General features: G+C 37.5%; 1 protein-coding gene across 1 annotated transcript in view; it reads right to left on the bottom strand.

Annotated features, from left to right (window-relative positions):
- Positions 1–16,544, bottom strand: part of LOC134798270 (protein dead ringer) — a 161,102-nt gene that overhangs the window by 93,968 nt on the left and 50,590 nt on the right. Inside the window, exon 2 of the mRNA XM_063770662.1 lies at positions 135–377. Within this exon, the coding sequence (XP_063626732.1) occupies positions 135–377 (243 nt within the window). The remainder of the gene's footprint in view (positions 1–134; positions 378–16,544) is intronic.

Raw genomic sequence — 16,544 nt, 5'->3', positions numbered from 1 at the left:
ATACTCAACTAAATATTCACCTTTAACTCCCTCCTCCTGAATTCCACTTATGGTGGTCTGGTAGTTGACGGACTGCTGAACTTACAGAGGCACAAGCCATAATGCCCATAATTTAAATCCAAGCCAATACTCACCTTCAACTCCCTCTCAAGCGGGCGAGGCGAATTCCTCTGATGGTGATTCAACTGATGATTGTTCATAGTCTGATGGTTGACGGAGTGGTGGTTCATGGTGTGCTGCGGCTGGTGCAGCGGCGGGTGCTGGATGGGCTGGTGCTGGGGCTGGTGGGGGGCCTGGTGGGGCGCGTCCCGGCCGACACCCTCGTCGGAGCTCTCGCAGGACTGTTCGCCTGACGATTCACCCTCTGACCGCGCTGACTGTTGACAAATTAATCATATTACAATTATTAATCTACAGTAACTGAGGATCACCATGAAAAGATCGCTTTAGCGATATGTCTGTTAATTATTACGATCTCAGTTATTGCGTTCTTTTATTTAGGCATACAATAAAGATTGTTTGTAGGCATCAGATTAGTACCTACATGTGATGGGTTAGTTAAGGTGAGGTGATGAAGTCGTGGCCAATATGTCAAATTTCAATTCGATTTTCTGTCGATATGTAATCATGATTACTATATAATTATGTCCCAATGTGATAATCGCCGAACTTATATAGTTATATCACTGAGCAGGGCACAAGACCCAACTAACTAATGCTCTTCAAGGAACCCTGGAATTCCCGTTTTTAGTATTTTTTAATATACTTAACACAAGCTCTTATAATTTCACAAATTATACCCTCAGTTCTTTTTTCATAAGTGACTTATTTAAAGCGGCATTCCAGTCGCAGGTGCGATGGCCAAGTAAGCATTCTGTAAATGCAATTATACATAAATGTCGCAAGGCGTCAAATCATTTCATAAAAAAATAATAGATCGCATGAGAAACTTCAATTATTTCTCCTCAAATAACCTGTTAAACTTTTCGAAGTTATTTTAACTAATATAATTTGTACCTAATTGAAATAGTCTGAATTAGCCCAATCGATTACTCGTAATAGCAATAGTTTACATTGCAAACTCATAATAATACAGCTTACAACTAAATCTATTTCGCCTTCATATCCTTTTAATCAAGATTGTTTTCATAGGCGAAACCAAAACATACTGCTTAAGGCGAACTAACTCCAAACCGATGTTTGCTATTTTCCATTCGATTTTTTATTATTTACCAATTTAAAATTGTCACTGGTACGAAACTTGAACTAGGTGAGACAATAAAGTCTGCATGCATTTTGTCTAGCTACTGAGAGCTTTTCTGATTTACGAGAGTGCACCTCTTATTGATCCAATCTGCATTAGATGGTTGGATGAAATGACATGTGGTTTGTTGGAGTAACAAGTTTATGTTAGTAGTTTTATGTTTTCAAAGAAGCAAGACAACGTCAATTTGTTTCAAATTTATTCTAACAATGTGAAATACTCGTTCTGTTATTGTTTAAAGCTTATGTAAACAGATATAACATCTCGTTTCAGCTTTAGCACGATACAATCTATGTATTCGTACATGACTGTGCTTTGATTGTTCAAATGTTGTCATCAAACATCAAATATTCCTGTCGATAACGCTTCATTTTTATGGGCATTTGGTGCACAATAATAGATACCTATCGCTTCTTTCTATGTAACTGGCGCATAATAGAGTTAAATAACTTTAATCGTATTGTATGTAGGTATCTTTGTGGAGAAGTATATCCTCTATTTCTCCAATGCTTCAGTATTTCCAGATGTATTTAATTTGTGGGAATGCCAATTTATGTAAGTATTGTAAGTATACAGTCGAGGTTTAAAACTAGTTAGTACTTGGTATTCTATTTATTTATTGTCAACATTCTGAAATGAATGAAATGTATTTATTTGTCAGAATATGGTACATTGATGTGATCTTAAATTAGAATGAATGCAAGTTCCATCATATTCTACCGTGAAGTCGGTGTACAAATATTTTTACTTATATCTATTTCTTACATATATATCTTTGGTTTACACAATATATTAAAATATAACTAGGTACAATCAAACAGCTAAACTATGAAGCTAATCAGTTTGATCCAGAAACTCTTTTACACTATAAAAACAATGCTTAAGTAGGTAAGAATCTAAATAATGTTTGAACAATGTGGTTGGTTTGTTTTTTAGATCATCAGGTAACTTATTATATACCTTTATTGCCATAAAGTAAACATTTTTTTGAAATAATACCAAGTTGGATTTTGGCAGAGTTAACTTGTGCTTCCATCTGGAATTTGAACCATAGGCCTCCTCTCTGGTTTTAAAGAATTGAGGGTGCTGTTTTACTAATAGACAACATTCCTTAATATATATACATGGCAATGGTAATATTCTTAATCTAATAAATAATGGCTTACATGGTTCTAGGTATCCAACTTGACTCAATATTCGAATACACTTTTTTTGTGCCTTAAACGCTCTATCTACATCTACGGAGTTGCCCCAAAGAATTATACCATATCTCAATGTAGATGAGACGTAAGCGTGATATGCACTAAGGGCGGCCGCAAGTGAAGCCACTTTTCGTGTTCTATCTAAGGCAAATAAAAACCTATTAATTTTTAAGCAAATGGATTCAATGTGACTTTTCCAATTACAATGTTTGTCTAAATTAAACCCTAGAAATTTCGTAGTTTCAACCTCTGTAATTTTCTCCTCCCTATAAGTGACATCTACTTTTAATGGGTTTGCTTTATAAGTCTGAAATTGCACTAATGTCGTTTTGGTTACATTTATTCTTAATTTATTTTGACTCAAATAGGCAATGACAGTTTCCAGAGCATTAAATAACTTGAGTTATTAAACTTTTTTCACTACTTACGGCCCAAGTAGAACATCAGGTCGAATAGCTGGTCGGTGTGGTTTCATATTTACCATTCTTATTGTAACTAGCCCGCAGCGGTAACGCTAAATTATTTATATAAGTGTACATGATAACAACATCGCAAACATATGGCCTGCCCACAAAAAAATCAGCCCTAGGGCCTTATTACTTGAAGCCAGTTGAATTCTGGACATGTTAACCAATAAAATTAATTATGGTCTGATCACGTGGTTCTCAGAGCAAAATGTCCTGTTGGCATTAATAAGTACCTACTCTAATTATAATACAAGTTGAGAAATGATTATAAGTAAGATCTCTACCAGGAGGATGTCCTTATTTTATATCAATTTAAAGAACTTAAATAACTATTGTAATCGAAGTGGCTAATTCTAAAATTACAACTTTAATTAAGATGATAAGTTGAAAAATGATTATAAGTAAGATCTCTACCAGGAGGATGTCCTTATTTTATATCAATTTAAAGAACTTAAATAACTATTGTAATCGAAGTGGCTAATTCTAAAATTACAACTTTAATTAAGATGTCCGACTGATAGGAAGAGCTTTTTAGTAACATTTAGCCAAATGAAGCATTATTTATTACTTACTTACTATATTCATCGATGTCTTTTAATGTTCATCTCACGTTCGCGATATATAAATGATTCTAAAGCGTCAAAAGCACAGGTACACTACGATTCAAAATTTGTTTTTTAAATAAATCTCGTAACGAACAGACAACAACCATAATTACCTATGTACATGTTATTTTGTCACCTGCAAACGCATGACTGAAACAGGCGGTTTGTAAAAAAATATTACGTATAAATACACAACTGGATTTTAATTACAGCATTCCTGCGAAAAACGGACGCACTCGGGAAACCAGTCTCGATATGAACACGGCACATCGGAATCAATATACCAAACAGGCAAAATCGAACCGCTCGCAAAATGAGCGCGATTTGCGCCCAGCCCGCGGCATACAATTACGACATTAAAATTATTATTTTATTTCCAGTTTTAGGGTTCCATAATTGAATGATGGATCGGTCGTCCAGGCCTTCTATTGGACGCATGCACATAATATGTATAATGCGATGATCCAGTTTCCTTTCAAAACAAACCACTAAACAAAGAAAGACGTTAGTATAAGAACAAATTTAAAATATATGATGAATTTAATTAAATGATATATATATGAATTTGAGCGTGTAAATTAGAATATTGAAATTATTTCTTCTCTTTGCCATACCGTTTGTTCATTTACCTACTCCTCATAGAGATCCTGTATTGACGCTAATTTTCAATGTGTTTTTGCAATTTTGGATCTCACGATACAGATCGAGTGTGTTTATGTTACAATGTGTAGGGAAATATCGATGGTAAGCCAGTTACAGAAGTTTCTTTATACCTGCTCATTGCCACTCTTTGTTTATGCCAGCAACTGTGTATGTAGTTCATTGTCGAAACATTAAACGCTAACTCCAAGGCGGGCAAGGAAACAACATTATTCTTATGTTACACAATTTAAAGTTAAGCTGTTTTTATAACACCTGCCGTTTATGCTTTCTGGTATATTCATAAGTTATTTAAAAGTGATAATGGAAATTAGACAGAGCTAAAAGAGAACCGCCTCGGCATTTGCCACGTTAGCCAAAGAATTTGAAGTAGCCATAACTGAAATTATATATGTACCTAAAAATTACAACTCAATAGAAGCGCTAAATTCCAAATTCTAGCGTACAGTTATAATATTATTGTACGGTTCATCCATTTATCCATACATTTCACCGTTTTACTTACATACATGTTACTTAGTTTTCAGTCCACGGTGCGACATACACGGGAATGGACCTCTCTACAATCTAACTTTCTAAGTTATGTTAAAGATTGTTCAAAAATACTGGACACGGAACCCCGAGACTGACTCTCGCATTCATAACTTTTATCGATTTTATTGTATTTTTATTTATTATTCGCAATTATTATATTGTGGCGTCATTATCGGAGAAATGTTACGTTCGGATAAACGTCGGGCGCACGCAACGATCGCATTCAGCCTCACTTTCTCATGCTCCCGACTGCTACTGGATTCCTCTTTTTATTACTTTTATTATTTTTGAACAATTTATAAAGAACGTCCTTCATTACGATCTTTAAATTGATGCTAAACCCGGGGGAGACTTATGCCCAGCAATGACATTATAATGTTAATGCACAAAATTGTAAATACCTATGTATGTAGTTTCTTCAAGTAAAGTATGATATTGTTTTATTTTTTATCTTTAGTAGGTACAAATCCTACAAATAATAGCGCAGGCATAGTTAAAAATAGAAAACTTACGGAAATAATGATTACACAGTATATATTTTAATGAAGTTCGTCTATGATTTTTATTCACCAAACTCTGTAGCGGGGGTAAATATAGTTACCGGCACATAAAACGACGTTACACATATTATTATCGAATGACGAACTGTAAAAACCAACAGTTGCAGGCAATAAGTAGGATAACGTTAGCACAGTCCGTGCTAATGTCTGACCAAACAGAATTGAGAGACTCCGCGTTTGTCGAAATCGCTCGCGTGATTTTATAATATAATAATAACTGTTAGTCGTTTAGTGACCCGATGAAAAGCATAAAGCGTATAACATTAATAAATAAGTCAATAAAACTGACCGAAATTTCACAAGGTGTCGAAACTTTCAAGTTCTAATCATTAACACCATGGCGTTGCACACGCTCAGTGAAGCCGACTCATTGAAGTCGTTCTGATAGGCGAGTCAACACCGCATTAAAATATAACTCAAACACAGAAAGCAAAAGTGAAAGAATTCCTCCATCGAACGAAACCATTAAAGAGGCTACGCGCTTATGTTTTGGATAAACAAGGAATGAACTGGGTTCTTTCTTAGAAAAATCCCGAAACATTCAACCTGATATAAGCAGAAGGACACACCGTTGATTAGCGCCTTTTACCAAAATTGAGGCATTCAGATTACAACCTTATATTATAACAGATACGATACAATTTTAAGAAACGGGATACTTAAATGCTACTGATATTGATAGACTGACGTGACGAAGAGAATTACAGGAGATACAACCTTATACCAATATCACAGAAAGCTAGCCTACCATAGCAGATTAGAGTCAAGTGATACCAAACCTTACTAGTTCAATTACAAGGCCTATAATCGTGTATACGAAACCGGAAAACAGAAAGGATGATTAGCTCATATCGTACATGATATTTGTGATAGAAATCATAATCATGTCCACGCGATCACGTTTTATGAGTCGAAATCAAATAGAAACTTGTAATAAGAGATGTCATGTTCGTATAACTTGTTTGAAATGCTAAGCAAACGTCGGCGCAAATATAATATTGAACATTATAATGTTAATTACAAAGCGATATCTATGAAGTGTGAAGTCTAATGTAGATAGAGGAGTGTTGAAATGTTACGTTCAATGTGTTACTTGTGGTCAGAGTTGTTATACATGGTGTTACAAAAACTTTATCGGTTTAAGGACATAATATAGGTACATATCGGCGTTAAAAAAATCAACGTTATTTATTTAGTTTACATAGTAAGACCTCTCCGAGCATGAATTATTCTGGTGCAAAAAAAAGTCTTCTCTTTTTCTTAATCACAATGTGATACCGATTCCGACGGATGGATAGGGATATAGAGTTTATGTATGTTAAGCGGTGTAAAGATTTAGATGAGTTAACACGGAGCAAGACAAAGAGGTTTATTTGCGCATGTTCCTGCGGCCGCGCACGGGAATGTTCGCATCCTCTCCGGGAACATTTATTAGCGGGCAGCGTCACGACGGGCTTTGTCCACACATTAGCGGTGTTAGCGCGCCCGGGACGCTACCTGCCTATTTACCAACACATTATATATTTACTCAGATACCCACATATACCGATGTTTCACAGAGTTTATTGCGACACGTTTGTGCAATTGTTGACGTTGAAGGGAAATCTTCGTTTGCGTAATGTTTTAAGGAATTTATGATGGTACAAGCTTTCGTACTAATTAGGAGGCGTATTAGGATTGACAAAATATCACCAACTTAATTTTTTCAACATTTCCTTGCACTCAATTATTGACACATTTTGCCAATAAAGCAAATCGAAATACGCGTGTAATTGTAAGAGTAAGGATGGGTGGGTCGTTACATTGTATATGTTTTCAATGTTTAATATCATAACTCGTTTAATCGCATTTTACACGAGCTATGATATTAAACAACAACATATACAATGTAACGACCCCCTCCAATGCCATATGTAGTTTTATTGTTCGCGGATTCGGACAAAAGACTCGGGATTATAAAAGTGGATATAGGGTGTGAATAGCTTGAGCGGGTCGAGTATCATAGTGTTGTTGAGAACTAAATCTTATGAGTCTATTAAGAAAATGGATTCAGTTTAAAGTTCAGTTCAAGAATGATTAGTAGTGACTTATAAATAGAGTCCCTTTTACGAAAATTAACTCGAGAACATATTTATAGATTATTTGTGTTTAACGTAAAGGAAATCATAAGTTTGAAATACAGTGAAACCTGGATAAGTGAGACTTCAAGGGACAAGCAGATTTGTCTCACTTAAAGAGGTATTCCACTTACCCAGGCTCTCAGTTAGCCAGGTACAAATAAGTTTCTGTCTCATTTACAGAGGGTTCCATTAATAGAGGTGAGCATAGAGTATATTTCAGTTATAGAGGTGGTTAATAAGGTATTTTGTAATGTATCTTTAAAAATAAATAAGGTAAAATAATCCTTGTCCCTAAATATTTTTTTAAGGTTGTTTAAATATTTCTTTGAAACTATTTTGAATGATTCTCCAAAAGATAGATATTTTAAAATAAAATTAAATTTGATACGGACTTCATTGCATCTTAGAAATGTATTAAATGAATATTTGTTTATTCGTGCTACTTATCAAGATTTCAGCTTTCGTTTCGATAGTCTTAATTACATAAAGTAACTAAATCAAACTTGAAGTCGACAGACACAATTAAGCAAATGCGGAATTTGTGGATAGACTAAGAGTTATTAAGAATACGGAAATTGATCCATAAAGTCCAAGTTAGAGAGGTCATAGATTGACGTTATCTCAGATACAGAGGTCAATTCCTATACAATTTTAAGAAACAATTAGGTAAACGTAATCTTATAAATATAGTCTCAGTAAAAGAGGTAAAATACACTCTCTGTCTCAATTATAGAGGTAAATGTGACTATAAAATCACAACAACTAATCCCAGTTATAGAGGTTCGTTTTATCTCACTAACAGAGGTAATTCAGTGCTAAAGTGTCGGGACCGCACCATGAGTCCCAGCTATAGAGTTTTCTCACTTATCCAGGTCCCACTTAACCAGGTTTCACTGTATATTGTAATTGTGCAAAGAAAACGCGCTTTGTAAATGAAGAAATTAAAGCATTGGCTTATATAATATCAAAGACGAGGACTCCGAGGACGAGGAGGAGGAGGAGGAGTCTACCAGCACTAGAATGAATGGGTGGATGTCGCGGGACAAAGTTGCCGCATTAACGCCGCGGCAACATTAACATTAGCGGACGTAAAATAACCGCCAATAAGCCGAAGCACGCATCAAACTGTCGACAAAGCAACAGGTTCTGGCCTCAACAAACACTCGGTGTTTACATTACGATCCTGGCTTCATTTAATAATTCTCGGGAACTAAAAGCCTTTGAACATTTCATCAGATGACCCACTCTGTTTGCACACACTCCTGGCTGAGATGCTAATGTGGACACAAGGACCTGTATCGCCGATCGGCCTCCGATGCTTTATTGTTAGCCTTCCATTTCGATATATTGGCTTCTTCCATTTCAATGTTGTTCCTCCCCGCTGTCGGATATTCGCTTCTATCTAAACAAACATTTACGTTCCTCAGGCTTTTGTGTTTAGCTTTATGCATTTTCTTAAAACATTCAAGTTATTCTTATCAAATGCTGAACTAATAGTTTTGATTTTCCTACATTCGATACGACCTTGTTTCCATTCAAACGCTAAACGACGATTGTGAAACTCTTAGTTGCTCGTAACTTACATGAGAACGAGGTGGGGACAATGTACAAGAATAGTTTGTCAGGAAGTTGTAACTGCTATACGAAATGAGCCACGTATTTGAGCAAAACAAAAGGTGATAAGGCGAGGTAAACAACCTGACCCATTGACGGCGTGACGGCGCGAGTGCGTCAGCGCAACGTCTCTCGCGCCAGAGGCACTCCGGCGCGGCTCTCCGCGCGCCGCGCTCACTGCACGACACTTTGAGCGCTTTAAATACTTCGCACACACGTTTTAACACATACCTAACACTTCAGCTAACACCAAGTAATCGATCAATCTGCCGAATCCTCACAACATTGATAATCATTTCCAACGGCATCGTCTAATCGTATGCAAACATGTCGCGAACGGTGCCTTAGGTAATTGTTTAAAATTTAACTATTTGTTCCAGCGGCCCCTAGAAGCACGTACCGACCGTACCGACGTTGTTAAATCATTTGGCCGCTTAATTTTATTCAAAATACCGCAACAGCGGTAAGTAAAAAGAGATCGTGTCGCTTATTGTGATGATAATTATTTTAGAAAACAAAAACTAGAAAGCGGGCAGACGAAGATGCCTATCTGTTAATTATTGTCACCAAAATGGCGGCCGTTATTGTGAATGACTCAAGATGGACGAGTGACAAATCGTGGAGTTCATGTAAGTTCCGTTTGATTGACGCGTGCCAGATTCCGCGGCGTCAATATACCTTTATATACATATTTATTTACGCGTAGAAAGCGCAAATAAGAACGAGTTATTTTACATCGCGATTGAGATAGGTAATGAATCGATGTTTACGAAGAGTATGGTCGCACGTGATGCAAGCAGAGGGCAAGCCGTGAGCGATGGCGGCGGCCCGCCCGGGCGACTCGATGGGCAATTAATACTCGGCACGAGAATCGAGTTCTGTCAAAGCTATTAAGATAATATTTGACATTGGAAAATATCGAAATCGTTGAGACAATTTCGAAGCGTAGCATCGCGAGTTGGCCGTTAAATATTGACATTTCTCACGAGCGACGCCGGCGGACGCGGCTCGTGCTTATAACACGGCTCGCGGCCTTTATTCCTTCCGCTTTTCACACAAATAGGTAATAATCGATCGCTTTATAGCGTGTCATGTGTAGGTGCGCCGCGGGTGATACTTCGAGGAAACTTTTAAAATGTAGATACAACATGTCGTTTGTGGACGGATCGAACGAGGGACGTTAAGTGGATCGGCATACTGGGGCACTTGGAAAATACTCGATGGTTTCTTATTTTCAAATAAGTCACTATGCGATCGAGGTCCGTATATCTGACGCACTGCGTGGATGAGGAGCGTCAATTTGTCGTGTAAACTTTGCGAATGTTTTTATTTACATGATCACTTTTTCCTTGCATCTGCAAACATCCATCATCGCTCGTGAGCCTTTGTGAGTTCGTCCTCGTTTGACTCATTACTCATTATTTGCAGGCGGCGCTTCGCGACAGACGTCACTATGATTCCGATTGTGACAGCGGGGACAATGATTTACTCAATAAACGAAAAATCCCTAGTACATCATTGTTAATGTCAATAACCGTTTCCTACTTATTTAAACACAATTATGCAAAGCCAACCCGATGTGCTATTTGCGTCAATTGATTGTCAATCAAGTATTTTTTTTGTAATAACACACTAACAGTACCTATTACTTTGTCACTAAATTATAAGGAAAAAAATATTAACGAATAAGTAGGGTTGTATTGTTAAGAAGATTTTTAATTATGTATTTGTTAACTAAGTAGATGTGGCAAAACAAAATACGCATCTAGAGTTAGACCAAGATAAGTCAGCAATGATTTTGATAGCACACAAAGTGCAAGTGTTAATTTAAACGTCAAACTTCTATGAAATTATCACTTATAAATAACACTTGCACTGCGTGTGCTATCATAATCATTGGAGACTTTTCTTGGTCTAACTCTACCTATGTTTAATAGAAGTAAATTCACTAACATGTCTAGTATGCATTCAGCAATCAGTAGACTTATATTGACATTAAATAATGTTCATTACTCACGAACTATAATTTTGGGTATTTTATCATATATTATAAGTAGGTACATACTCAGTTACTATTGATAAATAGATAATCGTAACTCTACCAAGGACCCTATTTATTTCAGTCACTTACGGCCCAATTCGAACAAATGCTTATAATTCCTTCAACCAATAACGTCAATTTTGACACTGACAGATCGGTATCGTAACATCTTATAAACATATTGTTCGAATTAGGCCGTCATGCAAACATGCATTAAACATACAACTTATTTAAATTTTCTACTTTTTGCCGTCTACACCTCTATGTATGTACATAGATGGTAGGTAAGCAAACACCCTCGCCCATGGACACCTGCGACACCAGAGGGGGGCAAGTGCGTTGCCGACCTTTAATATGGGAGTACGCTCTATTCTTGAAGGTTTGAAGGTCGCATCGCGTTGGTCTAGAAATACCGTTAGCGACAGTTCATTCCACAGTTTAACTGCACGAGGCAGGAAGTTTGGCATTTTTAGGGTTCCGTACCCAAAGGGTAAAACGGGACCCTATTACTAAGACTCCACTGTCCGTCTGTCTGTCCGTCTGTCTGTCTGTCTGTCCGTCCGTGTGTATGTCTGTCTGACACCAGGCTGTACCTCATGAACCGTGATAGAGAGACAGTTGAAATTTTAACAGATGATGTATTTCTGTTGCCGCTATAACAACAAATACTATAAAGTACGGAACCCTCGATGGGCGAGTCCGACTCGCACTTGTCCGGTTTTTTAATGCAATGAAATCGAATGTAAGCACATTACATGGTGTAATTTTTCATGAACTGGTATAAAGGATGATAAGTATTTCGGATAAGATGATAAGGATTTGTAAGTGACGAAGTTACCCATACCTCGTGACAGATGTAAACGGCAGTTAAGCCGAAGTAAACCGGAGTAAACCGAGCTAACCGCCGGTTAATTACAAGAGGTGCGCGCGCAGTAAACCTGGAGCAGGAAACTAATGTCCAAACCGCAGGTAGGTCACACCAACTTTGTATCGCTATACGGAGTTATTGGCAATTAAAAGTACTGGTTAAGGTGAGCTTGTGGTGTTAGTTGCATTGAAAATGAGATACGATAGATGTACCATACCTATTGTTTGCAGCTGGGTCAAGTCATATTTAACTAAGTAGCATATAACGCTGAATCTCTCTTCGAGAGTAAAGGATGACTCACGTTAGACCGGGCCGTGTCCGGGCCGGAGCTTCCGGTGCATCGTTTTGTATGAAAAGCATCACGTGATCGCCTGTCATGTCATAGAAAAGTAAGCGCCGGAAGCTCCGGCCCGGACACGGCCCGGTCTAACGCGAGTCATCCTTAAAGCGGTAGCTATTCAATTTAAGGCAAATATAGGTACGGTAATCTATTATTAAACCGGTAATTCTCGACGTAACTGACCCTCATCTTTTCTCGGCTGGTCCCAATTTAAGGTCGAACTGTCGAACGCTAAGTTGATTCTCGTTTAACTTAATCAAGGCGACTAGCTAAGGGCCACATTTGCACCATTCACTAACCCGAGGTTAACCGGTGAAACCTGGGGTTACCATGGTTACCAGTACAATTTGACACTGGGTTAACGGTTTAACCGCTTAACCCCGGGTTAGTGGAATGGTGCAAGTGGGCCTAAGAGAGTTCCTAAAGTAGTTATACGCACACAAAATAACATACTAATCATTGGTATGAAATAGGTAACTAATCTTAATAATGTTACTTATCTATCAATTGTATCAAAACAAAATCGATTTAAACCTTAACTCTTCATAACTAAAGATAAGACATTTATTCCAGCCCACATAAATCAATTCGTTTATCGATGGTTATTTCGGTCGTTAATCGATGATCCCGAGGTGAATCGAGCAGTCGTAATGTCACTTGTCGAATGACGGGTATCATTAATTTATCCATCTCGCTTCTTCGGGTCGCATTCATATATTAATTTTAATACAGCGCCATTCCATACATAACTATTTTTGAAGCGTTTCATAGACAGTTATAAGAATGATGTAGGTAGGTACATAATTACAACATTCTCTCAAAATGCCACCAGATCAAAAAATCGTGTCGTATGCAATTTAAAAAAACACAAGTCAAAAATGCGAAATTCTGTTCAATCCAATCATAATTCCTTTTAAGAATTCTGTTGACTATTTTATCAGCGCTAGCGCTCCAATGCTTACTTTTTTTGTCTATTAGTGACTAACTACCATTAAAACACCATAAAGCACGTGGTTCGCTGTCCCTTTTCTTTTAACATTCCAAAATACTCAAAACCAACTTCGAAAATCAATACGAACCCTTTCCGATAGCGTACAAATAAAGGCGGGATCAAATAAAACAATTCGACCAAAAAAACCGGCTAGAGACGCGCGCAATCGACTCTGGTCGATCTGTCACCCATCATTGTATTTTAATAATAAATCGACCGCCTACGACATGAATAAATCATATTCGATCGTTGATATCATACGAATATATTGAAAAACATTATGTGGATAAGTAAAATTAGTTTTTTGATGAAACTAACATGACAAGTTTTTTTTTATTATCAATGTTTTTTATAGTGGTCACACTTTCATGTGACATTTGTGCGCCGCGCCCCGCTGCGCCGTCGTACCCAATTTACAAACAATACCCGGGATTCATCTCACATTTGCTCATTAATCCAGTCTTCATATTATGTCTTTTGTATAAACATCTCTCGATTATACCGTACTGGTTCATATTTACATCTAAAGAATGATTACTTTAAAAAATCAGATAAAACAAATACGCATCAAAATACTATTACCCAATGATTAATCTCTAATGGAATGGCATGAGCAAGATCGTGTCTAGAAAATACCATACTCGCATGCTTCGAATAATTGATAAATCAATGCAGTTCTCGACACGAGGGGCACTAAATCAAAAAGAGTAACCTATCACAACGTTTTGACATAGAGAAACAACAGGCCCGATATTAAACTGTTCTCGCTAGATGGCGCGATAACCGGCCGTCAAACTGACCTGTCATTAGCTTATTAATGGCTGACCGCCACCATATTGATAGATTTAAGCTTATTTGGGTTTTATTAAACTGTTTATCTGCGTTCCGGTTAGATAGACCCAAAGGTATTATGAAAATGGTATCAAATAAAGTTCAATTAATTCCAAGAATTTTAGTTTTGCTACAATATTTGCTATGTGATTTACAGCCCCTGACGAATATAGACACCACCACATTAGATATCAAATAATATGTAGTACGAAAATTTTGATCCACAAAACTTCACATTTGTATTAAGTTATGTAATGTCATCTAATAAATAATAATCTTAGCACATAGCCAAGGCTTAATGTCTCACTCGAAAGTTTTATTCGCAGCGGCAGTTTCATGAGATATGTGCTTAGTTTATCGCATGCTTAAATTATGTAATTAAATCCTGCCACATTGGACACGTAATAGCCCGCGCCCGACATTTTACGGAATACAATGGGTCTCCCACGCCGCGTCTGAGCCCAGTCTGCATCTGCACATCCTTTTCAATTTGAGCTGTTTTGCATACCTATCCGACAGCTGTGTTTGATAGCAATAAATAATTAAAAACTGAGGAGTTGCGAGTCAAATAAAGCGGACTTAACACTTTCGCTATTACCCTTCCTTCGTTTTTTCAACGGCAACACTGTTATTTAGCCAAACATCTGGTAAACAAACACCCGAACTACCAATCCATTCTCAAACAAGTTTAAACCTTGGAGCAAGGGATTAAAATTGTAATTGCTTTGAAGCGTGTATCGTTTAATAATTCTGATAGTGTCCGGTGTAATGGACCACACACGGTCGTGGGTCAACAGTGATCCCTGGAACAACACTATGGCACTTAGTATACTTTACAGGTAAACTAGTAGCCGGGAACACACGTCACGTGTTTTGATATGTACTCGCACGGCGACGGCTCTAATGAATATGGACGGCTCAATATCGAGAAGATTGACTCCATTATAATTGATTTGAACTGGTTTTGAAAGTATGTTACCGGTGCATTTTAACACCTTTTATTACCGACAGCTATAATATTCGAGTACTTAGGGATAAAAGTGCCAAAACTATTCACAATAGGGAGAATTACTGCAATGTTCTGCCGCCAGAGTGCAGCACTAAGCTAGCTAGTAAACCATAGAGTAACTTATACAAACTGTGCCTTAAACTGTTTTTTGACGAGTTTTCACAGACAATAAAATAAGACATTGATATATCAAGGCGGTTTGTTAACAAGGGCCTACCGGGAAACGCGAATATCGACATTTAGTTATCTGCCTCTTTATCGCTCGAAGATGCAAGTGATAGAGAGGTTAGATAACAAAATTTAGATTTTCTTGTTTCGCGGTAGATTGTGATGGATAATAGTGGTAGTGGAGCCCCCACGCAGAGTTTTGCGTAATATTCCCTATAATGATGGTATTTAAGCCAATATAGTGAATAAATCGTTAGTCAACAACAGTAGGTACCCACTATTCGACATAACTAAAGCGCTGTATACTTAAAATTGTCCGCCACTATAGTCAATTTTGCACTCCAAAAAGTTGTTCGCTAAGGATGAAAGAGCAATTTATCAAAAAAAAACGAGCATGCCAATAACGAAACAATTGAATTCTACGCAACCTAAATTGCCCACGTTTAAATAGACTGCAGACTCAAAAAAATAAGAGATTTTATTACTTTACAGTTCCAGATCCACTGGCAAAATTCCAAGAGTCGTTAGACAGTGCAAACGAAGCGTGCCCGAAGCATCTTCTAACTAAATAATCTACTCGACAATGGGCCCGGTAGCCGGGAGCGTCGCATGCGCATATGTATTTACATTTTTATTGCCCTCGGCTAATAAATGTGACGTTCATGTCATCGCCTTTTTCAGTGCTCCGGGGGTGGTATACTAGCACAACCATTGTGGGCTGGTTGGAACAAACGTGAAATCTAATGTCCGAGGTTTGCCTAAGGCAGGAAGACAGTACCGCACATTTAAATATTTGATGATAAAGAGTAAATAAAACTAATATTAAATCGTAGTAATGTGAAGAATTCACTGGCTAGTTTATCAGGCTTCTCAGTCTTTTTATTGTTTGTCCTTTTTAGGGTTCCGTACCCAAAGGGTTAAAACGGGAGACCCTATTACTAAGACTCTGCTGTCCGTCTGTCCGTCCGTCTGTCTGTCACCAGGCTGTAACTCATGAACCGTGATAGCTAATAGACAGTTGAAATTTTCACAGATGATGTATTTCTGTTGCCGCTATAACAACAAATACTAAAAACAAAATAAAATTAATATTTAAGTGGGGCTCCCATACTAATAAACGTGATATTCATGCCGTTTTTTGCGTAATGGTACGGAATCCTTCGTGCGCGAGTCCGACTCGCACTTGGCCGGTTTTTTATTGCTTGTCCTTTTTTATTGATCCAATAACATGCGCGTGATGACATTATACGGCTACGAACGCTACGCCGTA

The sequence above is a fragment of the Cydia splendana genome, chromosome 16 (genome assembly GCF_910591565.1).
Source record: "Cydia splendana chromosome 16, ilCydSple1.2, whole genome shotgun sequence".
Classification (NCBI taxonomy): Eukaryota; Metazoa; Arthropoda; class Insecta; order Lepidoptera; family Tortricidae; genus Cydia; species Cydia splendana.
This window is presented reverse-complemented; position numbering and strand designations above follow the sequence as displayed.